The sequence below is a fragment of the Dasypus novemcinctus genome, chromosome 11, assembly GCF_030445035.2.
Source record: "Dasypus novemcinctus isolate mDasNov1 chromosome 11, mDasNov1.1.hap2, whole genome shotgun sequence".
In the NCBI taxonomy this organism is placed as follows: Eukaryota; Metazoa; Chordata; class Mammalia; order Cingulata; family Dasypodidae; genus Dasypus; species Dasypus novemcinctus.
Window position 1 is genome coordinate 7939101 of NC_080683.1, and position 27417 is coordinate 7966517.

At 41.2% G+C, this 27417-nt stretch overlaps 1 protein-coding gene and 1 non-coding gene across 8 annotated transcripts in view; one reads left to right on the top strand and one right to left on the bottom strand.

Annotated features, from left to right (window-relative positions):
• The window catches only part of SLC26A8 (solute carrier family 26 member 8), a 72389-nt gene that overhangs the window by 19710 nt on the left and 25262 nt on the right, over window positions 1-27417 (bottom strand). For 5 of the 7 annotated variants that reach the window (XM_058306637.1, XM_071218432.1, XM_071218430.1 and 2 more), the window contains 7 exons: window positions 26787-26968; window positions 19111-19275; window positions 18291-18440; window positions 14896-14978; window positions 9657-9804; window positions 8717-8830; window positions 434-511 (listed from right to left, as the gene is read on the bottom strand). In XM_058306637.1, the coding sequence (XP_058162620.1) occupies window positions 434-511; window positions 8717-8830; window positions 9657-9804; window positions 14896-14978; window positions 18291-18440; window positions 19111-19275; window positions 26787-26968 (920 nt within the window). The remainder of the gene's footprint in view (window positions 1-433; window positions 512-8716; window positions 8831-9656; window positions 9805-14895; window positions 14979-18290; window positions 18441-19110; window positions 19276-26786; window positions 26969-27417) is intronic. The other 2 variants (XM_058306639.1, XM_071218429.1) reach the window with 1 other exon arrangement.
• Window positions 14101-14172, top strand: TRNAA-UGC (transfer RNA alanine (anticodon UGC)). The gene has a single exon. It is a non-coding gene; the product is annotated as a tRNA-Ala (tRNA).

Sequence of the window (27417 nt, forward strand, 5' to 3'; positions counted from 1 at the left end):
CATATGAATGCATGACACAGCCTTCTGAAAACAGTTTGGGAAAACAGATGGCATGCATGCACAATTCGTTTCCAAGCCTGGGTTGGTACTGGGGGTTCTGGCATCTGAAGCCTATTTTGGTCACTTTTAACTGATCCTTACACAGGAGTTTGAGCAATGAAAAGGAGACTAATGGGAATGAGCATAATAACGAGTGTGTCTTGAGCACTAACTGGAAGCCTGACACTTTCTGTAGGTGTGTATATGCCCTTATTTAACCCTTTCAACCCTGTGTTGTGATACTTTTATTTTTTTTGTTTTTTCAAGGGACTACAGATAGGCTGGGGCAACCAGTGGGACAAGTTGAACGCAAGTTTCTTCTAAGATGCCCCACTAAAATACAATCCAGAGCTCCGGTCTTACCTGCCTTAGTTATCGGGTCAGTTCCACTTACGTTTGGCAGTTCGTAGAAGAAGTAATCCGCCTTCACCATCAGCAGCAGCATCACACCTGCGCCTACCAGAGATGCAAACTGAGGAGACAGAGACGAGTGGAGAGAACCGTCAGGAACACACGGGCCCTGCCTGTGCACGATCCAGGCCTTCTGCTCGGTGAGGAGCGTGCCATTCTTATTTAAAAGGAGTTGGGCGTAACCGTTCAGCATTAATACATTTTTGTTGAGCCAACCTTTTCAGGACTTCACAGAATGCCAAACACATACTAGGTTCTCAAGAGATACTTGTAGAATGAAAGCAGGAATGTTCTCTGAAAAGTTCCAAGTTGTCCTGGGTATTTGAATCCTCATTGCCACAGCTCAGTGCCGACTCCTAAATCTCCTAAAATCCTGCTTGTAGCCCCTCTTAACTTTAACCCCTCCTTGCATGATTTAGAAAAGCCTTAATTCTCCTCTCTAACAGCTTTAAAATCCCAACCATTCCACTTCCTCTATAAATAAATACTGCCCCTTACTCTCCTATTTGGAGCTTGGATTTCTTCCCATCTTACAAGTTCAGTGGTGCTTTATCTTAAAAAATATGATGATAATCACTTCCCATCTACCTACTTCAGTTTCTTTCTGCTTTTAAACACGAGCCAGGGCTGTATATAATAGCTCTGGACACCTTTCCCCGCTGGGGTGCCTACCCTGAGCTCAGCCTCACTTGGTGAGCAGTGACCCTGACTTGGCAAGTAAAGGTAGAAAGCAAAGAAACATAGTTCCCTGTACAATCTTGAGCCTCTCTGGAATAGTCTTGAACTCATTATAACCTCTACTGGTAAATTTAAATTTTTTATGGCACACTAATTATAAAAATAATATAAAGCAGTGCCATTTTCCACTGTGTTGGAGAGTAAAACTATAACCACAAATCAAAACAGTGGTATATACAAGCAAGAGCTGAGGGAGTCCTTCAAATCTAGTCCACTAAATGACTCAGCAATGGGGAAAGACAAAAAACCAAAAAGCTTCCTACTGGATTCTCTCTTACTATTTATTGCTATTTGCTATATAAATGCATCACTGTAAAGAAGAGCTATAGAATCAATATCCTACTTTCTTCTTTCCTCATTTTAGCTGATTCATGGCTGATGTGAACAGCGGGCATGGAAAACTTAAATCACATGAGAACAGTGGGAGAAGACACGATCCTGGGAAAACAGATCACTATAACTGAAACTTGAAAAGCTCTCATGGCAAACATTTCCTACATGGTGGAACTGAAACATGTAACTGAGCCTATATACCCCTCCAGCCAATCTAAAAATAAGTGGTATTTCTATACACCAGCAATGAACATTCCAAAAACAATTCCATTTACAATAGCATCTAAAAGAATAAAATATCTAGGAATGGGAAAACGGACTTGGCCCAGTGGTTAGGGCGTCCGTCTACCACATGGGAGGTCTGCGGTTCAAACCCCGGGCCTCCTTGACCCGTGTGGAGCTGGCCCATGCGCGGTGCTGATGCGCGCAAGGAATGCTGTGCCACGCAGGGGTGTCCCCCGCGTAGGGGAGCCCCACGCGCAAGGAGTGCGCCCCGTAAGGAGAGCCGCCCAGTGTGAAAGAAAGTGCAGCCTGCCCAGGAATGGCGCCGCCCACACTTCCCATGCCGCTGACGACAACAGAAGCGGACAAAGAAACAAGACGCAACAACCAGACACAGAGAACAGACAACAGGGGCAATAATAAATAAATAAATAAATCTTTTTTTAAAAAAAAACTAGGAATAAGATATTTACTTATTCTAGTATAATACTGAAAATTATAAGACATTGCTGAGAGAAATTAAAGAAGACCTAAATAAATGGAAAGACATCCTGTGTTCATGGATTAGAAGAAAACTTAATATTGTTAAGATGGCAATACCATCCAAAGTGCTTTATATATTCAATGTAATCCCTATCAAAATTCCAGCAGCTTTTCCCATCTGAATCCTTGAATTCATGTGGAATAGCAATGGGCACCAAATAGCTAAAGTCATCTTGAAAAAGAAAAAAAAAGGACATCCCATAATTCCTGATTTCAAAACATACTACAAAGCTACAATAATCAAAATAGTGTGGTACAGGCTAAGGATAAATATATAGAGGAATGGAATAGAATTGAGAGTCCAGAAATAAACCCACACATCTATGGCTATTTGATTGTAAATAAAGGTGCCAAGTGCACTCACTGGGGCAAGAACAGTATCTTCAATAAATGCTGCCAAGAGAACTGGATAGCCACATGCAAGAGAATGAAATTGGATCCCTACCCCACACCAGATACAAAAATTAACTCAAAATTGAATTAAAGACCCAAATATAAGAGATAAAACTATGTAATTCTTAGAAAAAAACAGAGAAAAATAGTCATGATTGGCAATGACTTCTTAGATATGACACCAACAGCATGAGCAACAAAAGAAAAATAGATAAATTATAAGTTCACTGCAACTAAAACCTTTTGTGCATCAGAGGACATATTAAGAAAGCAAAGAGGCAATATGAAGAATGGAAGGAAATAATTACAGATCATATATCTGATAAGTGTTTAGTATCTAGATGTCTAAAGAACTCGTACAACTCAACAAGAAAAAGACAAACAACATAAATAAGAAATGGGGGGCGTGGAAAGAAATGGGCAAAAGACTTGAAAAGACAGTTCTCCAAGAAGAGATATAAATGCTCAATAAGTGCATGAAAAGATCTTCAGTATTATTAGTCATCAGGAAAATGCAAATCAAAACCACGATGAGATACTACTTCACATCGACTAGGAAGGCGATTATTAAAAAGAAAGAAAATAACAATTTTATATACACCAATGTTCATAGCAGCACTAGTCACAATAGCTAAAAGATGAAAGCAACTGATGAATGGATAGGCAAATGTAAAATGTGGTGTATACATACAATGGGATATTATTCAGATGTGAAAAAAAGAGTGAACATGGATGAACCTTGAATACATGTTCAGCGAAATAAGCCAGACACATAAGTACAAATATTGTATAATTCCACTGATAGGAAATTATTAAAATAAGCAAGTTCACAGAATCAGGAACTAGAATACAGGTTAGGAGGGGTAGGGGTGAGGTAGAGAATAGGGAATTAATGTTTAATTGGTACAGAGCTTCTGTTTGGGATGATGGGAAAATTTTGGTAATGGGCGACAGAGATGGTAGCACAACATTGCAAATGTAATTAACAACACTGAATTATATATTTGAATGTGGTTAAAGGGGGAAATTTTAGGTTGTACATATGTTACTAGAATTTTTAAAAAAGAGAGACTAAAGAGATAATGATAATTAATTGCAATGCATGATCCTGGACTGTAATTGATAATGGAGGAGAAAATGCCCAAAGAACATCAAAGGGACACCTGAAAAAAACTGGAATATGAACTGTATATCTTACATCACTGTTAAGTTTTTTGAACTTGATAGCTGTACTTAGGTGTTTATGTAAGTGTATACTCTTGTTCTTAGGAAAGGTACCTGTAAGTATTAAGTGTTCAAGGAGCACGATGTACTCCACATGTACTCCTACTCTCCAAATGGTTAGAAAATAGCTTTCTGGTTAGATATAGAAAGAATGGTATAACAAATGTAGTAAAATGTTAAATCTGGGTGTCCAGGGGGTTATGTTGGGGTTCTATTTATTGTTTTTATATTATTTTTGCAAATTTCCTGTGAGTTTGAAGTCACTTTAAAATTTAAAAAATTTAAAACAAAACAAGGCAAAGCAGAATTACCATGTTACATGGAAATTCCTCTCCTAACTACATACCCAGAAGAATTGAAAGCAGGGGCTCAAACAGATACTTGTAGACCAATGTTCATAGTAGTAGTATTCACAACAGACAAAAAACAGAAACAGCCCGTTTCCATCAACAGATGAATAAATGTGGTATAAACATAAACGGAATATTCAGCCTTAATAGGGAATGAAATTCTGATATGTGCTGCAAATGGATGAATCTTGAAGATATGTTGAGTAAAATAAGCTAGACACACAGGAACAAATATATTTATACGAAATAAAACAAACATAACATTTGTTATAGCAAAGTCATAGAGACAGAAAGTTCCCAAGAGGTTGCCTAGGCTGGGGGCAGGGAGAAAGGGGAATTATTGCTTAATAGGTATAAGAGCTTCTGATTTGGGTGATGAAAAAGTTTTTATAATGAATGGTGGTGATGGGAACACAACTAGGAAATGTAATTAATGCTGCTGAATTGTACACTTAAAAATGGTTAAAATGGCAAATGTTATGGCAAATACATATATACCATGTATATCCACTGCCACAACAAAAAATTGTCTAAACTAGTCAAGCTGTAAGAAGGCAGGATAACGGTGGATCTCTGGGTCTGACAACGTTCTTTTTATTGCTCTAGGTGCTGATTCCACGGATGTGTTCTTTAAAAAAAAATGCATTGAGCTGTACACTTAGTATTTCTACACATACATGTATGTTAAACTTCAATAAAAATGATTTAATGTAAAAATAGTGAATCCGAGCTCGGCACTGACTCCTATAGATGGTGCTTTCGGAGTGCTGGGAGGACTGACAAGCACTGTGTGTCCTGGGCAGCTCTGGGGTGGGAGGACTGTCCAGGGTGGCACCGTGCCTCAGGAGGGTGCTCGGTGACGCTCAGAATCTTGGGTTCAGTGCCCGTGTGGGGTCTAAAGAGAGCAAGCACTGAAGGACTCTACGGCTCAAGCACGTTTTCATTTCTGCTCTGATTTTGCATCACTTTGGTCAGCTTTTCTTAAACAAGGACTGACTTTGCTTCTGCGCAGCGCAGGCCTGGGCAGAGCTCCCGCAGCCGCTGCCCATGTGCAGAGCCCGGGTGCGTCCGGGGACTTAGGATAAAAGCTCTGGTTTCTTTTCTTTTTTTTTTTTTTACATTCACACACTCAGCTTATGCAGTTTCAGTCAACCAAAACGTGGGGTGGGGGGGTGCAGTTCCAATTATTCAAGGGGGAAAAGAATCCAAACTGCTGACACAGGCCTAAGTAATAGCGGCTACTTTTATATACAGCGGCATAAGTTAAAAAAAGAAACAAACCTGTCTTATGTGTGTATACAAGTTGTTTATACACAGGGCTGAACATAAGAGTCTACACATTTATTTCCTCAGGAGAACCCTCAGGTACCACCTCTTGGTGAAGTACCAAACACTTCATTCGCTTATCTTACCAAAACAAGGAAGACGGTTTCCAGGACCCACCCCGCGGCACACCTGCACCCCAGTCAGAGGCCTTGGGGGCGCCACCGCTGGTTAGGAGATCCCGTCAGCGTCAGGGACCCCAGGCAGGGAGGGGGCACTCTTAGGGCCCCGGAGCCGTGGCTTTTTACTGTGTTGACTCCTGAAGTGAAGGGCCACTGCTATCATCTAATCAAATTCTCACAACACATCTCCATTTTACCCACGAGGGCTAGAGCCTCAGAGGGCAAGGTCACAGGGTGGAGGAAGCGTGCAGCCAGGTTTCCACATCCCTGACCTCCTGGCTCCACAGTCACGCGCCACTGCCCCACTGCTCCCTCTAAAAGAATTCAAGGCATTTTTTTTTCTTTTCTCACAACTTTTTTTTTTTCCCCTAAGGCAGCTCTGGGAGCCTGGGGACAAGGCAAGATGGTCTGTCCTTGGAAAGCAGGTTACAGGAAAGGAACCCAATCGTGGAGATCAGGAAAGCACAGTGGTCAAAACTGGATGAGTGGGAAGGTAGAGTGGGGGTGATGCCACCCGCCACGGTCCTGGGGCTATTTGCATCCTCTCCGCAGAAGGCCAGGCTAGAAGAAGGGCAGGATTAGCTGCAACCAGTGGAGAGGAGTGGGTTTTAGACAGGGAGATATTAAAGTGAAATCCAGACTAAAATACAGTTTGTATTTATAGGAGATAAAAATAAGAATAAAGCGGCGCTTGGTGTCAGGTAAGTCTGGGAGGTTCAGAGCCAGCCCTCTTGCTTCTCTTTCCTCCAGTCCTGAGGAACTTGGAAGAAGTGGGGGAGTTTTCAGGCACAGCATATCAAAAGCCTCCAGAGAGAAGGGGAGTGGGTGAGAAGAGCCTACTGACGTGGGATGGAGAAGGGCAACCACAGACTGAACAGGTCCCAGAGGCCTTCTGGGTCTAGATCAGAAACGCAGAGTGGAGGCTGGGCGGCCCCAGCATCTCTGGGCCAGTGCCAGCAGCATTCTCTGACTCAGCCAGCGTTTTGCACTAGAGCATAGCAGAGTCTCCAGCAAGGGCTTACAGTGTCCCTGCGGAAAAAGCCTTCACCTGGAGCGCTAATGCCCTGCGGCAAGACAGGTCGCTGGCATGGAATGTGCTGCAGAAAACAGAAGGAGCGCCGCAGGCTGCCGTGACACGTCCACCCAGAACCTGGGGATGCAACCTTACTTGTAGAAGGGTCTTTGCAGATATTATAATTAAGTTAAGGCTCTCAAGACAAAATCAGCCTGGATTACGGTGGGACCTATATCCCATGACTGGTGTCCTTACAAGTGGGGAGAAGATGAAGTGCAGCTGGAGGTAGAGGCTGGCATCTACAAGCCAGGCTGAAATGGTAAAAGTCGCCTGACCCATGCCTAGGCCCTCCCAAAGTCTGGCCTTGACACTCCCAGAATCGGTGAGTGCCTTCGGCTAAGAGGAATTCCGCTTTTCAGTCAAATTTCTGCGCTAGGAAAATAACCTGCAGCTGCCATGAAGCCTTTTTTCCCTCCCTTCTGTCTGTACATAGCCTAGTCCTCCCGCTCCTTGCAAGTCCCACTTCCTTTTCATCCTTCTTCGTCTTACAATACCTATGGAACTTTTGTTTATTGTACTCATTCTGCACTTAAATTGCCCTGCACTGTGGTTTAGTTTCTTGGATGAACTGTGAGCATCTTGTCTCCCCAAATTCATGTCTTGCTTGTGTACCAAATACAAAGTATATTGTAAAAAGTTAGTGGTAACTAATCCCTAGAACTCCCTTCTCCATTTCTTATCATAAAGCCCTTTCATTCTGACTCCAAAGTTTATACTCTTGTGTACAATACCTTTCTTTTTAACCTAGTCCAAATTCTTTCTTTCTGCAAACAGTAGGGCTGTACGGTAAAAGCTAGTGTGTCTGGAAGAAGCACTATGATGACAAAGCTCAGTCCACATAAAATGGTATGGTCTTACCCTATGCTCATATTCTCTTTCCTGCCTTATCTTCTTTTTGCCTTTAACTTTCACCTTATATTTTCCCATGGACTGTGATGCTTTATCTTTTCCCATTAAAGTATAGTGTCCTTCTGATGCATCAGTTTGACCATGGCTATACCTCCCTAACCTACTTCTGGGGCATAACCTTGTCTTTGACCTCTGCCACTGCTTCCCTGACCCATTCTTTCAGTTTACTCCAGTTGCAGTACTCTTTGATAGTTCGCCAGGCTGCATAGCTGAGATGAGACACCTCACACATTACATCTTCGAGCTAGTCAGTTCAAAACTAATGATCATTAGGGGAGCAGATGTGGCTCAAGTGACTGAGCGCCCACGTCCCACATGTAAGGTTCAGGGTTCAGTTTCTGGCTGGCACCTCAAAAAACAAAGAACAAATAAGCAAACAAACCCCACTAATGAATATTAGGCTTACAAAATCTCATGCTGCAATATACAAAGTGTTTGCCTTAGATCTTTCTCTGCTACCAATATCCTCCTTCCTCCATTCCCCCCCAGCCAAACTTTTTTTTTTTTTTTAATCTAAGTTAGACTGCCTGGTAAGAGACTAAGCTAGGCAATTCTTACAAAGGTAGAATGGTCATAAATTCCCTAGATTCACCTAGACAGAGATCTTACTCCCTATTATGAAAGCCCTTTGTCATGCCCTTTGAGTTCTGCTGTCAGGGTACAGAGCATTTTATTATGGCTTTCTCAGAGTAGAACTGAGAATGCATCTCCCCATTAAAAAATGTTAATAGATAATGGTTAGTTTACTTGAAATATTATTATCCACCAGCCATATTATACGGAAATTATTTTTGTGGGATAACATAAATAAACCTCTCACATATAATATTTCTATAAAAATGACTTTCCGAGTTCCACATAGACAAAAGAACTTCCAAGACACAATCAAAACAAAAATTAAGGAAAGCATGAAAATTCTTCGAAGAGGTCTGTCCCACAAGAATAACATTAAAACCCATGTAATCTCCTTTTATAAATACATATATGAATAGGAATAAAAATCTTTATATATTAGAAATTCTGTTTCAACATACCTGTTGTCTACCTCCAGATTTATTTTGGATAATAGTCCTGTCAAGGGCACCGGTAAATACACAAGATCTGAAAAATGAACTGACGACATTGCAAATACCGATGGCTATTAAATCCTGTAAAGCAACAAAGACTCTTTGTTGAAGAATGCAATTTTGATTTTGAAAAAAGGGAGCACTATTTATTTCTTCTGAGTATAGGGTTGTTTATATCACTTTGATACAAAATGCAGTATTCTTAGAATAAAAAGATGACAAACCTGATTTTCTAGAATAAGTGGGTGCTAGCTAGTGATCATAAGGATAGCATTTTGTCAAGGTGAGAAATGAGACTCTTGCCTTTTTCTTTTCTTTTGCATGATCACCAGTACTTAGCATGTCAGGGAAAAGCACACTGCTGGTCTTCTCCTTTCCTGCACTCCTATCCTAAAAGTCAAACTGGGGCACCTCTTGCTTCCATCTTTTCCTCTTGAGGTCTAGGGACAGGACAAATTAGGAGTGGATGGAGATTTTTCTTTAAAAAAAAAAAAGACAAAAACTATTTTTGAGAAGCCAATTTAATTATATTAGTGGCCTGGCTTTGTGCATCATATCCCCTAGCATTTCTCATTGCGCCTTAGTATGTGTTTGATTTCTAAGGACTGGGTGGAAAGTAAGGTAAAATTAGGAGAGGAACTCTGCTAGCCTAAGAATGTGATGGCACATGTTATTTTCCTGCCTCTCTGCACCTTACGTATTCTAAGGGAACAACACTATTGTTAATTCAGGTGGCCTCAAAGGTAAGTATCCTTCACCCCTCAAAAATCCTTAGGTGGTTACTGTGCAAACTATGGTCCAAGCAACTCTAGCTAGAGAAGAATGTAGCCTTCATGCTGGTAGAAGGCTCAGATTAGAGCACAAAGCCTTAACGGTAGAGGCAGTGTGGACAGACCTGTCTTCTCACCTGGTTGGAATTGACGTTGTAGTTATGAAGACTGGCAATCTTCTTGCCCAGAAATATGAGCAGCGAGGCGCTCACTAGAGACAGGGAGACAGCTTGTAAAAGAAACTTGGAAAGGTTGTCCGTCTCAGGCTTTACAGGAAACAGAAACCTGGGATAAAACAGCAGAGTTATTCCTGAATGGCAGGAATCCTTTATTGGCACCTCTCCATTCCATTCTTTTCATACTGGGCAGGCTGGTCCTTTTTCACAATAATAAGGGACAAGTAAAGCAACCCAATTAAAAAGTGGGCAAAGGGGGAGTGGATGTGGCTCAAGCAGTTGAGCACCTGCCTCCCACATGGGAGGTCCTGGGTTTGGGTCCCAGTCCTCCTGAAAAAACAAAAACAACAAGCCAAACAAACGATAAAACCATCTCAGGGAAGCCAATGTGACTCAGTGGTTGAGTGCCAGCTTCCCACATATGAGGTCCCAGGTTCAATCCCCAGTCCCTGGTACCTCAAAAATAAAAAGATGCTCAAAATCATTAGTCATTAGGGAAATGCAAATGAGATATCACTTCACACCCACTAGGATCGCTATTATTTAATGAATAGAAAATTAGTCTTGGCAAGATTAAAGAAATTGGAACCCTCTTACATTGCTGGTGAGTTGTAAAATGGTGCAGACACTTGGGAGAACAGTTTGACAGTTCCTCAAAATGTTAAATGTAGAGCTACTATATAACTTAGCAAATCCATTCCTAGGTATATGCCCAGGAGAACTGAAAATATAAGACCACAGAAAAACGTGTACACAATTGTTCATATCAGTAACATTCGTAATAGCCCCAAAGTGGAAACAATCTAAATGTCTTTCAGCTGACGAATGGACAAAAACATATGTGTATATCCATTCAATGGTATGTTATCCAGAAGTAAAAGGAATGACATATTGATACATGTGGTAGCATGGGTGAACTTTGAAAACATGCTAAGTGAAAGAAGCTAGAAACTAAAGACCATGTGTTGTATGACTGCATTTACAGAAAATGTCTCAAATAGGCAAATCCATAGAGACAGAACGTAGATTAGTAGTTGCCAGAAGCTGGGGGTGGGGGTGGGGGAAGCAGAACTGTAAGTGACTGTTAATAAGTACAAGGTTTCTTTTTGTGATGATGAAACTATTCTGGAATTAGAGAATGGTGAAGGTTGTACAGCTCTGTGACTATACTAAAATCTATTTTAAAAGGATGAATTCTACAGTGTGTGAATTGTATCTCAATAAAGCTGTTATTAAAATGAGGTAATAGGGAAATGGACTTTGGCCCAGTGATTAGGGCGTCCGTCTACCACATGGGAGGTCCGCGGTTCAAGCCCGGGGCCTCCTTGACCCGTGTGCAGCTGGCCCATTCTCAGTGCTGATGCGCGCAAGGAGTGCCCTGCTACACAGGGGTGTCCCCCGTGTAGGGGAGCCCCACGCCCAAGGAGTGCACCCATAAGGAGAGCCGCCCAGCGCGAAGGAGGGAGCAGCCTGCTGAGGAATGGCGCTGCCCACACTTCCCGTGCCGCTGACGACAACAGAAGCGGACAAAGAAACAAGAGGCAGCAAAAAGACACAGAAAACAGACAACCGGGGGAGGGGAATTAAATAAATAAAAATAAATCTTAAAAAAAAATAAAAATAAAAAAATAAAATGAGGTAATAAAAGAATATTACAAGTAACTTTATGACAATATATTTGACAACTTAGATTAAATGGACAAATTATTTGAATGACCAAAACTAACAAAGCACTCTTAAGAAGAAATACAGGGGAGTGGACTTGGCCCAATGAACTGGGCTTCTGCATACCACATGGGAGGTCCGCGGTTCAAATCCCGGGCCTCCTTGACCTTGTGGAGCTGGCCCACGTGCAGTGCTGATGCGCGCAAGGAGTGCCATGCCACACAGTGTAGGGGAACCCCACGCGCAAGGAGTAAGCCCCACAAGGAGAGCCACCCAGCGCAGAAGAAAGTGCAGCCTGCCCAGGAATGGCACGGCAAACACACAGAGCTGACGCAGCAAGAAGACGCAATAAAAAGAAACACAGATTCCCAGTGCCGCTGATAAGGATAGAAGTGGTCACAGAAGAACACACAGTCAATGGACACAGAGAGTAGGCAACTGGGGGGGGGGGGGGGTGGAAGGGGAGAGAAATAGATAAAAAATAAATCTTTAAAAAAAAACCCTGAATTTTGTATTAGCATGCAATTTAGTTGTTTTGTTTTGTTTTTAGCATGCAATTTAATATGATGAAAACCAGGCCCAAATTGTTTCACTGATGAAGTCTACCAAATATTTAAGGAAAAAATAGTGCCAAATTTATAGAATCTCTTCCAGAAGTTGAAGAAGAAGGAATACTTTCCAACTCCTTTTATGATCCAAGAGTACTCTGATACCAAAACTAGGCAAAGACATTACAAGAAAAGAAAACTAGAGACCTAATGAACATAAATGCAAAAATTCTTAATAACATTTTATTAAAATAAATATATAATGGTAATACACCATGACCAAGTGGAGTTTATACAAGGAATGCCACATTGGTTTAATATTTGAAAATCCATTATGATACTAATCAACTGAAAAAGGGGAGAAAAACTACATGATTTAGGGAGGAGGGGCATCTTGTTTTCCTCAGATCCATAGTGGAATAATCCTTTAATCTGAATTTAGAAACACAAATATTCTTCAATTTCTGTTCTTCAGTTTCCATTTTTCCATTTCAATTTCCAAATATTCTTTCCATTTTCATACCTTTAAGTCAGCAAAATATCTTCTAATTGGCCTAGATAATTTTGCTATTTGAAATGTTCTTTTATTTTGATCATTCCATCAAAGAAACAGATATGTATGACTTGATAATTGATTTTACTTGTGAAAATTGTATAAAAATCTAAATTCAGTAAAATGAAAATATCTTAATACACTTAGAAAATTACATTTAAAGAAATTTCTGATACATTTTTCTGCAAATAATCTCTTATTTCATTACAGTTTCTTATTAGTTCATGCATTTTAAATTTCATTTTCCTTAAAGTAGGAAGCATCCACTTTTAGCATCTCAGTACTTTTCTATCCTATCTTCTCATTTCTCACCATTATTATGGGCATGAATCCAAATTCCTATTTTATAAAAAAAGATTTATTTATTTATTTACTTACCTATTTATTTCTCTCCTCTCCATCCACTGTCTGCTCTCTGTGTCATTCACTGTGTGTTCTTCTGTGTCCGCTTGTATTCTCATTAGGAGGCTCCAGGAACTGATCCTGGGACCTTCAGGGATGGGAGACTGGCGATTATTCTCTTGTGCCCAGCTCCCTGATCTGCTGCGTCTCTTATTCTCTCTCCTCTGTGTCTCTTTTTGTTGCGTCATCTTGCTGCGCCAACTCTCCGTGTGGGCCAGCACTCCTGTGCAGGGCAGCACTCCACGTGGGCCTGCACTCAGAGTGGGCCAGCTCGCCACACAGATCAGCTCGCCTTCACCAGGAGGCCCTGGGCATTGAACCCTGGACCTCCTATATGGTAGATGGGAGTCCAACTGCTTGAGCCACATTCACTTCCCCAAATTCCTATTTTTAATATTTTTCCTCCACTATGTCTTTTCTGAATTCCCTATTTGTAATTTATAACTTAAATGTACCTTAGTATTTAGTTGGTAACATAGGAACATATCTGAATGCTCAATGGCAGATGTTTTTACTTTTTTCCCCTTTGTTGTGAAGTAGTACATAGTAAATGTAATTTATTAGTAAAATTTATATTAATAAAGTTTAAATTTTTTGTGTAACAACATAAACTACTGTTTTTTGCTTCCTACTGTACTATTCAATTCTTTATTAGCAAGCTAGGTTAAAGGAGACATGGATATGAAGGGAACTAAATTTAGTCAATTTTACTAGTCTCTGGTGACTGGATAAATATATAATTAAAAAAGACATTCAAAGTAATATCTAAAATTATATTTTGAAATACTTGTCTGTGAATGTAGATAAAAGTTGGCTGTGCAATAAGCAAAAGCTGGCTGTGTAGTTTGAAGTCACTAACAACAGAAGCATATTAAGTATGCTAGATTGGTTATACTCATAGGACTTTGGAATTAAATAGAAATTGGTTCAAATGGCAGCTCTGAAACTGACTAGCTGTGTGATCTCGGGGAAGTCATTTAAACTTGGTAAGCCTTAGTTTCCTTATCCACAAAAAGAAGATCAAATGAAATAAAATAAATATGTAAAGCATCAGTCCCACAGTTGTTATTGTTCTTGTTTTTTGCCTGCTGCCTGGATGGTGTCTGCTCACATCTTTTTTTTTTTTTTTTTTTTAATTGAATTTCAAATGGATTTAGCCTACAACAGATTTCAATGAAAAGGGTAGGATCTGAGAGGAATTAAATCTGGTTGTGTCAAAGAAGTCTACGTTTGTAGAGTAGGTGTAGCTCAGTGGTTGAGTGCATGCTTTGCATGTATGAGGTCCCAGGTTCAATCCCTGGTGCCTCCTAAAAAGTGGAGTTATTCTGGAGTTTACCCAGGATCCCTGGTCACTCTTCGTGGTATTCCCTGTTCAGTGTGAGAAAATAAGCAGTGCTCTTCAAACGTCTATGAGTCAAGAAACTGTAGCCTTTCTTAGCTAAAGTCATTAATCAGACCAAGGTTAGAGAGCTTATCAGTTCCTCACAGAAGTGAGAATCTTTGCCCCATAGTCCCTGGTAGACATTATCATGTAAAATCATTGTGAACCTTTAAAAACTTCATTATGCCAGACTATTTGAAGGCAGCTTTCTATCTGAAACAATAAAATAATGCACCAATTCGTCCGAGTGGGTGAAGACAGAAGGAATTGAGCCTCAGGAGAGAGGTTTGGGGAACAGAGAAGTGTCTTGGCCCATCTCTGAGAATTAATCAGAGAGCTCTGGAGGCTGGAAGGCCCACCATGCACTGTGAAAAAAGTGTTCGAGTCTACTTGGTATTCAGTGTGCATCCATCGGCTTTCCTGGGTGCAGGGACTGGCCCTGCTAAGGAAAGAGAGACAGCGCCCGACCCGAGGAAGAACAAGGAGGGGGATATCCCAGTCCCTCTCCTTTCATAAACCTCTGTGTTGTAAAATGAGGTTCTGCCAATGACCCCAACTCGGCTGTGGCCAGAGACTATCAGTCAGGATGTGGTCAGGGGCCGAGAGAAGGTAACAGAAAGGGAAAAGCAGTCCCGCAAAGCGCATACCCACCTATAAGGAATCAGCTCAACGAGTGTCCTGCTGGTTTCTGTGGCCATGGATATCTTGTTTGCAAATATAGTGAAGCCAACGATCTGTGAGGGGTTAAAAATATATATTTTAAAAGGCGGCATATATCATTTGAGTATTGTGCATTGCTTCTGGGAGCCCCTGGCTGGACAAGAAATGAACTCGCGGAAGTCCCTGCGCGTGGAGGTTGGAGAGAGATGCAGGGTCAGTTCAGAGGAGGAAGAAAAGCAGGCCTCCTCTCTGACTCTTTCTAGGATTAGAGCCAGAATGAAAAGCAGTGTTAGCCAGGGTCTCTGACATAATGATGGGAACAAATGGACGATCTGGACTTCTCTCTCTCTGCCCACCGTAAAAATCTAGACTAATATCAGCATGTTTCAGGTAATGGCTTTATCAAGGGTTCAGTTTTTAAGCTTTTTAGATCTAGGTACTCTGTACCCACACAGGTAAACCTTTTAGGGGATCGCTGGTGGATACTGAGAATCGTATTACTGACTAACCTTTAATGATACGGAGCAGTACTTGATACCACAAAGCCAAAAGGTCTTTAGCAAAACAGTTACTTCCCTTTGTTTTTTCTTTTACTTTACTTCTAAAAATGCCACTTCTCCTTTCCAGTCCCTGACTTTCAGCAGGGGAGAAAACAGACAACCTACAGCTGTCTCATCTTATGAAGACCTCTCGCCAAAGTAAATTAAACCAGAGACAAGAGACCCCGATGCCTAGGTTTTAAGATAATAATTATGTATTTGCTTTACGCCATTCTCCCTGACACATGTACTTTCCTACCATCAACTCTGAGTTCACCCAGAGGCTGAGCAGGAGAGCACGGTTTACCTGTGACGCTCTGATCAGAAGAAGGCCTCTAGGAAGTCCCCAGATCAGAGGGGATGAAAGAACCTGGACCACAGCTTGGGTAGAGAAGAAAAGCCTGGGTCTTTACGTAATTAAGGAGCAAGAAGGGTGGCACATGGCCAAGGAATTCCTTTATTTCCACTATAAAGACAATACTCGCTCATAAAGAAGGAAGAAAAAACGGAAAATTAAAAAGCAGAATTAAGTCACACAAAGACAACTACTGTTGACTCTGTTTTTGGAGCTTGCTATATATACATGTCATATACACATTTGTACATAATTGTGTACAAATAGTATATGCAATTTCATTTAACTAAGGGACTCGAATTATTTGTTAGTATATTCAGTATATTCTACTGAATATCTGTTTCCTAGCTATTACCTTGAAAGTTTTCCTGAATATTTGAAATTACCATCTTAAGGACTGATTGGTGTGTACAGTTTCCTCCAGCGCATCTCATCTAAGCAGTAAGTTTTTTCGTGGTTTCTGTGAGAAGCCTTTTCCACCCCAGGCCATAGCAGCTCTCCTCCTCTTTCTCTCATTTTCTCAACTGCAAGGGGAACCAGGGAGAACTTTTTCCAGTTCTAAACTACATGTCTAATCCCCACTATAAGGCAGGAAAAAAGGGAAGACTTTGTACCTATCAGGTGACTTGCCATGTGTAAGTGGTATATTGCAAGCTTCAGTGACCTGTGAGTACAAATTGGGTCACAAAAATGTTTAATGCCTAAATTGCCATAAATCTAAGCTTCCGCTCACTTTGTTGCTGGATGTCAGCTTCCTCCCCCACCTCACCTCGTGGAATATCCTAATTATTCACAGCTTTCCCCAAAGGAATGTCTTACCTGTGCCTCCCAAACCAGACTGTCAGCCGTGGTCAACCCGCAGCGTCCTCTACACTCTTACCGTCTCCTTTCCTGACCACCCTGGTGAATGTCCGTTGCCTCTGAGGTTGCTGGGAGGAGCGTCACGGCGCTCCCTGCGGACGGCGCCTCTTACAGGAGTGCTGCCCCCTGTGCCACGCCTGTCGCTAGTGATCACAGTCACATATCCAAAGGTGCTAGAGCAGGACTGGGTCCCAAGGAAAGGAGAGGTTGCCTCTGACTCCACTCCCAAACTCCATAAACACTGTGTGCCCTGGGCTCAGGGCAGCACAGTTTGTGTCCAGGGTTTTGAAAAGTCCTTTGGAAAAGCATTCTTTTGGCTTTCTGACCTTTCTGAATTAATAACATTACAGCTACGCAAAGGGAGAACAAATAAGCACCTTCAGGAGAAGGAGGCAAGTTACGAGACAGAGCTTGGTCTCAATACCCAAAGCAGTGTTTTTCAATCTTGGAGAGTATGTACCTAGATTCATTCGCACAAGACAGGTTATGCTGGGGTAATGTGCAAACCATGAGATCTCAGTGGTCGACATCTAAAAGTTAACATTTTTTGCTCCCATGAAGATCATTGTGGGCCTGTGGCTTTTCAGGGCATCTTCTTTGCAAACAGTGTTTCAATGATCTAGGCTGATTCTACTGGGGACTCCACTATCGCAACATGTGTCCTCTACAACCCCCACGGCAGGGGAACAGAGCGCGTGGGGACCCGCACCCGTTCCCCTGTGCATTGGCCCAGAAGTCATGTGGTCCTGCCTGACTCCCGGGCAGACCAGGAAATGGGGGGTGGGGCGGGGGTGGGCACGGGGAGAAAGCACATGAATATTTGGTGGACTTTATGTCTGGCATAGGACGCTTCTTAAGGAGATAATTCTCGTGGACCCCAATGTGAGAAATACTTAAAAATGTTATTTATGAAAATGCCTATAAAAATGTGACTTATAACTGCAGAAGATAAATTTTATCAGTAGATTAAAAAAAAGAAACAAGAAATATCGTTGGACAGTGGCGAGCCCTGGGTCTGCCATTTCCTAGCAACGTGGATTAGGTGATTCCTGCAACGTCGCATCTGCCCACGTTTCTTTACTGGAGCACGGTGAGGATGAAGGGAATGGTATGATCACAGGTACATTGACACAAAAGCAAACCCTCTGCGTAGAAAAAGGCGGAAATTCACCGAACATAGGCCTGTCGTGTAGTAGATAATGAAAAAATATTTGTTTGAAAGAACAATGGAGTGAAGAACCGAAAATACAAAAATATCAACAGTAGTCGACTTAGGGTAGTACAACTAGAGTTTTAAAAAAATTTTTTACTTTTTTATGGTTTTCAAAATTTCTAGAATGAGTTTGTATTGCTGTCGTAAGGGGGGGAAAACCTATTTTTGAAATACTGTGAAAAAGAAGCAGTAGATAAAAGTACTTTGAAAATAAGCATGTTATAAAAAATAAGCTAGTTTTAAAACTAAATGATTCAGCTTTGTCACAATTCGACTTATGTCTTTTTTAAAAAAATACATAACTAGGTTTATAGTCTGCTATGAACTTTTCCCTCCCGTTACTCACTTTTTAATTGAAATATAAGGTAGGTATTTAAAATTATGTGAGCCGTGAATTTGAGGCAACAAAAATACCTACCAGCAGAAATTCCATGGGAAACTCGATGGGATAGTGATTGAAAGTAATTTTGATACATTTGTTGATTCTCAGAGCTACTACAGCAGTTAGAAATAGTAGGATGCTGGTAGAATTAGCTTTTGGGAGACCTAAACAGTAGTTAACTATGTTCTGAAAGAAAAGAAAATTACAGAAGTTTAGAAAGGGATATAATAATTACCTCAATTTAAAAAAATGACATTCTTAATAGAGTAGTTCAAAAAGAAGACCCTAACGAGGTTGCTGGGATAACGGGACAGCAAGCACTCCTGGGGGGTGATATAGATTTTTTTTTTAATTTGAAAAAAAGACATTGAAAGAGACAGTAACGTTCAATGAGGAGAGAATATATTTTATACGTTTCAGTGTAATGAAAAGGACACAGGAGTTCTTTTGTTCACCTATTCATCATTAATTTTCTTAGACCATATATGCTATTTAGCTGGACTCCTACGCAATTCTTACATTCAGGGACTGCTTGAATATTAGATACTTTTCAGATGCTCTAGGATATGACGGTTATGAGGCATATAATGGGAGGATTTATGATAGGCACACTATCTTATAAGATCAAATTTTAATTTAAATTATGCTACTTTAAAAGGCTGGAAATGGTTGAGGCAACTGAAAGCATTCAACTAACCAAGCCACAAATCTCAGAGAGGAAATTATTTTTAGATCCTCTTGACTGAGCTACCTCTGAGCTGTGTCACTTGTGGGCGGGAGTTTCTCCCCGTGCATCTCTCTTTGGAGGAAAGAGAAAGGGCATTTGTAATTCTGGGCGAGGGGTTATATTACTCACATAGAAGAAGGAGATGGGGCCAGAGTGGAAAGTAACCATAATCCCGAAGATGCACGTCAGCTGGGACACAATGATATGCAGTGCCGTGGCAGCCAGGTAAGCATTGATGACAGAATCTGGGAGGTAATTGGCGATGAAACCAAAGCCTACAACGCCCATGAACAGCTGCAGGGGGGTGAGATGGAAAAGGGAACCGTGTGAGAGTAGGGCAAAACGTCATCGCTGAGCACTAGCGGCTCGTTTAAATTCTTATCCTAGAATCTACTGCCCTCTAAACTGATGCAGGATAAACAGGGACAAGGTGATCAGAACAAGTCTGCCTTTTTAAAGGTTTGTGTATGTGAAGTTTTTTTTTTTAAAGATTTATTTTTTATTTATTTCTCTTCCCCCACCCCGTTGTCTGCTCTCTGTGTCCACTCGCTGTGTGTTCTTCTGTGTCCACTTGGATTCTTGTCAGCAGCACCTGGATTCTGTCTCTTTTTGTTGCATCATCTTGCTGCGTTAGCTCTCTGTGTGGTGTGGTGCCACTCCTGGGCAGGCTGTGCTTTCTTTGCGCAGGGCAGCTCTCTTTACGGGGTGCACTCCTTGTGTGTGGGGCTCCCCTATGCAGGGGACACCCCTGCGTGGCACAGCACTCCTTGTACGCAGCAACTGTGCATGGGCCAGCTCACCACATGGGTCAGGAGGCCCTGGGTTTGAACCCTGAACCTCTCATGTGGTAGGCGGATGCTCTATCCATTGAGCCAAATCCACATCCCCTATATGAAGTTTTGATAGCCCTTCTCAGGAGATGTTAACATCCTTGTGAGAAATGTAGCTTTTCACAGGGAAAAGCCAGTCCAAAAACACTGGGATCCAATTCAAATGGTCTTTGGCTCTTTACTAAGAATGATTCAACTGAATTTATTTATGTCTTCAGGATTATATATAGCCTAAAGATAAATAGATATAGGTAGATTCTTTTAGTATGGAACTCTTCACTTTTATGAATATTATTTTGCACTTAAGGTGGTCTAGATTCTGGAGTCAGAAAACCCTGAGACTGAATTCCACTTTGGGATCTTCCTAAGCTATGTGACCTTGGGGAATCTACTTACCTCTCTATGCTTTCTTTTCCTTAAAATATTGCCATAATAATGGCTACCCTCATAAAGAGGATTTTTGTGAGAATCAAAAGTGGTAACACATGGAAAGTGCTTAGAACAGTGACTAGCACATAGCAGTTGGCTATTATTGTATCTAGTTCAGACTCCTTTTCATAATTAAACTTTTAAATTTTAGACATTGTAGAGTCACATACAGTTCTAAGAAACAATACAGATAAATCCCATGTATCCTTTACCCACGTTCCCCCAACGATAGCTCGCAAAACTGTCATTACCCAGATATTGACACTGATACAGTCAAGATATAGAATAATTCCATCACCACAAGGATCCCGACTACTGCCTTTTTGTAGCCACTTCCACTTCTCTCCTGCTTCCAATACCTGCCTCCACACCACCCCCCACTACCACATCCCACCCTTAATCCCTGGCAGCCACCAATCTGTTCTCTATTTCCATAATGTGCCACTTCAGTAACGTTACATAAATGGAATCATACAGCATGTATCCTCTTCTATTTTCAATTTCATTGATTGCTGCTTTTTGTTATTTTCCTTCTTCTGTTTGCTTTGGGTTTATTTTCCTCTTCTTTTTATAGATTCTCAATGTGGGAGCTTAGGTTATTAACCTGAAACTTTTCCTTTCTTCTATTGTAGCATTTTAGTGCTATAAATTTCCCTCTCAGTAGTGCTTCAGTGCTTTTGATATTTGTGTTTTCATTTTCATTCAACATATTTTAAAAATTTCTTTTGACATCCTCTTTGACTCATGGATTTTTTACTGTAGTTTCCAAGTTTTGAAGATTTTCCTATTAACTTTCTATTACTGATTTCTAGTTTGATTCCATTGTATGCAGAGTATACACTGTTTGATTTCAATTATTTTAAATTTAGTGAGGTTTGTTTTATGTTCTTGTGCATCCTTGAAAAGACTATATTCTGCTGACATTATATAAATGTCAATTAGATACTTTTGTTTGATGGTATTGTTGAGTTGTTTCATATCCTTAATGATTTTCTGTCGAGTCATTCTATCAAGGGTTGAGAGAAGAAGTCCCCAACTGTAATCATGGATTTGTCTCTTTCTCCTATCAGTTCTAGTTTTATATATTTTATGGCTCTGTTGTTTGGTGCATACATATTTATGATTGCTATGTCTTCTTGGTGATTTGATAATTTTATCATTATTTAATATCTCTGGTAATTTTCTTGGCTCTTAAACTTACTTTTTCTGATATTAATACAATCACCCCTACTTTCCTTTGATTAATGTTTGCGTAATAAATCTTTTCCCATTCTTTTATTTTTAATCTGCCTATATAATTATATTTGAACTGAATTTCTTGTAAACAGCATATAGTTGGGTCATGTTTTTAAATTAACTCTTCCAATTCCTGTCTTTTAATTTATATTTAAATTTACATTTAATATAAATATTGATATGTTAGGGTTAAAGTCTGCCATTTTATTATTTTATTTTTGTTTGTTCTTTCTGATTTTCATATTTCTTTTTCTTTTATCTGCCTTCCTGTGGTTTACTTGCATATTTTTTGAATTTTATTTTGATTTATATAGTTTTTTAAAGATTTATTTACTCCCCCCTGCCCCCCATTGTTGGTCACTGTGTACTCTCAGTCAATTTGCCATGTGCTCTCTGTGTCTGCTCGTCTTCTCTTTAGCAGGCACTGGGAACCAAACCCAGGACCTCCCATGTAGAAGAGATGTGCTCAATCACCTGTGCCACCTCAACTCCCTGATTTGTTGTGTCTCTCATTGTCTTTCCTCTGTGTCTCTTTTATTACATGATCTTGTTGCATCAGCTTGCCGTGCCTGCCTGCCATGCCAGCTTGCCTTCTCCAGGAGACACCAGGAACTGAACCTGGGACCTTCCATGTGGTAGATGGAGGCCCAATCACTTGAGCCACATCCACTTCCCTATAGTGTTTTTCTTCCCCTCTCCCTTCCCCGCCCTGCTGTTTTTGCTGTCTGTGTCCATTTGCTGTGTGATCTTTGATATCTATTTCTCTTTTTGTCTTCTTTTCTTGTCTTTCTCCTCTAGGATTCACTGGGATTCGATCCTCTGATGTGAAGAGAGGTTCCCTGTCAATTGGACCACCTCAGTTGGTGGTGCACCTTGACTCTCCCCCTCATTTATCTTTTGTTGCATCATCTTGCCACGTGACTTACTTGCACAAGCACTGGCTCACCATGTGGACACTCAGCTTGCTGCACAGGCACTCGGCTTGCCACGTGGGCACTGGCTTGCTGCACAGACACTGGCTCACCATGCAGGCACTCACATGGGCACTTGGCTCACCACATGGGTACTCATGTGGGCACTTGGCTCGCCATGCAGGCACTCACATGGGCACTCAGCTCATCACATGGGCACTGGCTCACCCTGAGGGCATATGTGGGCACTCAGCTCACCACGCAGGCGCTGGCTTGATGCGCAGGCAAGCTTTCTCTTCTTCTTTTTCACCAGGAGGCCCCAGGGATTGAACCCAGGTCCTCCCATATGATATGGCAGAGGCCTTATCACTTGAGCCACATCTGCTTCCCAAGTTTTTTTTTTAAGATTTTTTTATTTCTTCCCCCTCCCCATCCCCCCTGTTTTCTGCTCTCTGTGCCCATTCGCTGTGTGTTCTTCTGTGTCTGCTTGTATTCTCATTAGGCAGCTCCGGGAACCGATCCTGGGACCTTCTGGAGTGGGAGAGATGCAATTGCTCTCTTGCACTACCTCAACTCCCTGTTCTGCTACGTCTTCTTATTTTCTCTCCTCTGTATCTCTTGTTGTGTCATCTTGCTGCACCAGCTCTCCGGGTTGGCCAGCACTCCTGTGCAGGGCGGCTTTCCCATGCTGGCCAGCATTCCCACACAGGGCAGCACTCCTGCATGGAGCGACATTCCTGCATGGGCCAGCTCACTGCATGGGCCAGCTTGCACTCACCAGGAGGCCCTGGGTATCGAACCCTGGACCTCCCATATGGTAGATGGGAGCCCAATTGGCTGAGCCACATCTGTTTTCCCCAAGTGTTTTTAAGTATATCTTTTTAAGTGGTTGTCCCAGATATTACATTATATATATGCAGAACTTATCACTTATTTCTATTACAAGGAAAACGTATTGTATCTATCTATATTTTTACTTTTCCATTGTTCTTTCTTCCTTCCTGATGTTTCAAAATTCTTTTTCATTTTTTCTGTTTAGAGAACAGAATGGCTACATTCTTTTAGGGTGGGTCTGCTGGTGACAAATTCTCTTAGTTTTCCTTCATCTGAGGATGCCTTGATTTCCCCTTCATTCCTGAAGGATATTTTTGAGGAATTTAAGATTCTAGATTGAGAGCTCTTTTCTTTCTGTGCCTGAAAAACACTGTACCACTTCCTACTGGCCTCCATGATTTCTAAGGAGAATAGTATTGTCATCTGAGTTGTTTCCCCCCCTTTAGGTATCTATTTTTTCTTTTCTTTAGCTTTTAGAAACTTCACTACAATTTTCTTGGTGTGGATTTTTCTGGGTTTATCCTGTTTGGGTTTCACCAACTTCTATAAGTTTATGTCTTGCCAAATTTGGAAAGTTTTTAGCTATTTCTTCAAGTTCTTCAGCCCCATCCTCTTTCTTCTCCTCTGGGACAATAATGACAATGAGTGTTAGACTTTGAACTTTGGTTAATGTCCCACAGTTTCATGAGGTTCTGTTTTTTTTCACAGTTTAATATCCCTGTTGTTCAATCTTCTAGTTTTGTTTGTTTGTTTGTTTGTTTGTTTGTTTTGGTCTCTTCCATTCTGCTGTTGAGCCCATTATTTAATTTTTTTTATAAAGAACTCACTGAGTTTATTAATATAGTAGCCTTTCAATCATCCTTCTCAATAGCCTTGTCTCTTTATTTTCTAACATCATAATAGGATTTTTTTTCTTTTTTAAAATTTAATTGTCTTTTTTTATTTGTCTTTTTAAAAAAAGATTCATAGATCACAAATTTAATATTTTGGTCATTGTATTTTTCAGTTCTAAAATTTCCATTAGGTTTTTCTTTATATCTTCTGTTTTTTTGATGAGATTTTCTATTTCTCTGCCAAGGCTTTCTATTTTTTCATGTTTCCAACATGTTCATAATTGCTCATTAAAGCATTTTTAGGATGACTATTTTAAAATCTTTGCCAGGGAAGTGGACCATATAGGAGGTCCAGGTTTTGATACCCAGGGCCTCCTGACCCATGTGGTAAGCTGGCCCACGCACAGTGCTGCTGCATGCAAGGAATGCTGTGCCATGCAGGGGTAGGGGTGCCCCACACACAAGGAGTGCACCCCGCAAGGAGAGCTGCCCCGTGTGAAAAAAGCGCAGCCTGCCCAGGAGTGGTGCCATACACATGGAGAGCTGATACAGCAAGATGATGCAAGAAAAAAAGAGACACAGTTTCCCGGTGCTGCCTGGTAATGCAACTGGATGCAGAAGAACACACAGCGAATGGATACAGAGTGCAGACACCGGGGGGGGGGGAGGGGAGAGAAATAAATAAAAATTTTAAAATCCGAAAAAATCTTTGCCAGACAATTATACATCTCTGTCATCTCAGTGTTGGCATCTCTTTTGTCTTTTTCCATTGTTAATGTTGAGATCTTCCTGGTTCTTGATATGTCAATCAATTTTTCATTGAAATTTGGGTATTTTGAGTATTATGCCGTGAGATACTGGATTTTATTTAGACCTTCTGTTTTAGCTAGCCTATTCTGACAACGCTCCAGCAGGGCTAGGGTGGGTACTACCTCACTACTGGCTGGTGGAGGTGGAAGTCCAGGTCCTTTCTCAGCCGCTGTTGACACCTGAGGCAGAAAGCATTCCTCACTGTGTCTGGGGAGGCGTGGGCGTTCTGGCTCCCTGGGAGGCCTCCACGGTACCACGCTCTGGGAGGCAGGAGTACCTTGCTCCTTCTCCCCACATGTCCTTCACTGCCACCATGGGGGTGGAAGGGTGTGTGTGTGGACTCATTAATGCTGGTGGTGGTTAAAGTCCTGACTCTTACTAGGCCCCTCTGACACCATCCTGCTTATGTGGCGGTGGCGGGAGTATTGGGCACCTCATTACAGCTGGGTGAGAGTGGAAGTCTGGACTCCCCACTTGTCCTTGGCTGCTGTGGGTGGGGATAAGGTACAATTTTTTTCTGTGGTTTTTGGCTGGAGTAGAGATTATCGTCTACACGTTTTCTGTCTTGCTAGGCTGCCCCTTTCTTGGTCTTGTAGCAGGCTTTTGTAGGGATATATATATATATATTTTTTTTACCTGTACCTGTTGGCATATTGGGTTTCTGACTTCTTCAGCTCCAAGTCTGGGACATATAAGGTAACAAAATAAAACAAAACAAACAAAAACAACCCCCAGGGAACTCACTATCACTTGAGGCCTGAGGTCCCTATCCAGTCTTCCTTCTTTCCTCCAACTTTTAGTCTTACATTTGTTCTATATGTAAGTTCCAGGGCTTTTATTTATACTGCAAATATTGCCTATTTTATTTTCTCTCACAAGATTGATTTTTCTTTTTAAGAGGTACCAGGGCATGAACTCAGGTTCTCCTCTATGGAAAGCAGGCACTCAGCCACTGAGTACACCCACTCCCTACAAGATGGAATTTTTAACCACAGGAACTATGTCTCCTTTTTTATTTTTTGTTTTCTGCTAAAATACCCAATTCAGTTTTCTGTACCAGTAATTATAATTCATCGATGTTTCCAATGTGACAGGCCCTTGGCTGAGTGTTTTACATAATTTGTCTTTACTTAATCCTCACAAGAATCCTGAAAAACAAATATTATTATTCCCATTTTATAAATGAGAAAATTGAGGCCCCCAAAGGGCCCTGGATTTATATAAGTTCAGACAGTTCATAACTGCTAGGGCTGGAATCTGCCTAATATGATATCCTGCCTTTGCAGGCTCCTAAGAAATCTTTACCTAATAAGTGATGGTCCCACGGGACAGCAGCAAAAAATCATCTAGGGAGTGGGTTATTTGAGAACAAAGAGAAAGCTGGAAGATGTGACTTAGTTCAGTGAGTGAAGCTTTAGATGGTTTATTCTCAGAGAAAATGAGCACTACCACCAAAAATAAGTTTTGAGACTGTAATAAGTCACTGATATTACTGTCATTATAGCCATGACCCGGTTGTTGGGGAAAAAGGGAGGATTTCAGGTCTGAACTCTGATGCTTACTAACCCAAAATATAGTTTGTAAACTTATGAATCCTGTTCTAGTTGAAAGAACACAAAGTAACTTTTAAAAGAGTAAAATCATGAGTGGCACTCTGGACCACAGTCCCTGGGACTTTTCTTTAGTCTTAGAAGAAAGAATTTTCAGTATCTCACTCTGTATCATTGGTGGATGATTTCTGAGGAGGGAGAAGTGTAGCCACTGAGGTGACAGCCTATCCGCACATCTTACAAATTTCCCAGAAAATAGGTCACTGGAGTTCCAGATATATCACAAAGCATAACAGGAGCAATTAAAGGATGGGGTCCTTTTCTTGCCCCTTTATATATTTTTCTTCAGGGGTTCAGAGACTCAGATCCTACCTGAATAATCCCAGTCAGAAAAGTTGTGGTTGCCACCACGGCTAATGAATTGTTATAGGACACAAAGACTAAGGGGTCAGAAAAGTCTTCCTTGATGAACGTTCCCATTAGCAGGTGGCCACTGTTGAATGGGTTCACCTTCAGGACATTGACCAGCAGAGCACTCACCAGGAAGAAGGAACCTACGAAAGAAACACAATGCTTAGGCAGGTGGTGGGGTCATAAGTCCAGGCAAAGTGACAGATGTTGACAAAAGCAAGGCATGGTCTGATTTTGTATTGTCCTTAATCTGAAGAACTTCTTTTATTTGAAAGTGGCCATTGAGAGATAAGAAAGAACAGAGGAAAGAACTCTGCTTCCGCATATTGTGACCAACTCACACAAGTTAGCGCTTGATGGTCCAGGTGTTAGTATCTTTGCAAGATGGGCATGTGAAGTGAGATTCAAAGATATATGGACTGGAAATGGGTATCAGGCTCAGCCTTTGTGCCTGTGCTGAGAAGTGAAAAGTGAGATGGTGATAAAAGGATCAGAAAACAAATGATGAAGAATAATATGATGAAGAAAAATAATACCTAGCATGTATGAAGGGTTTACGATACACGAGATGACTCTGAGCTAACATGTTCCA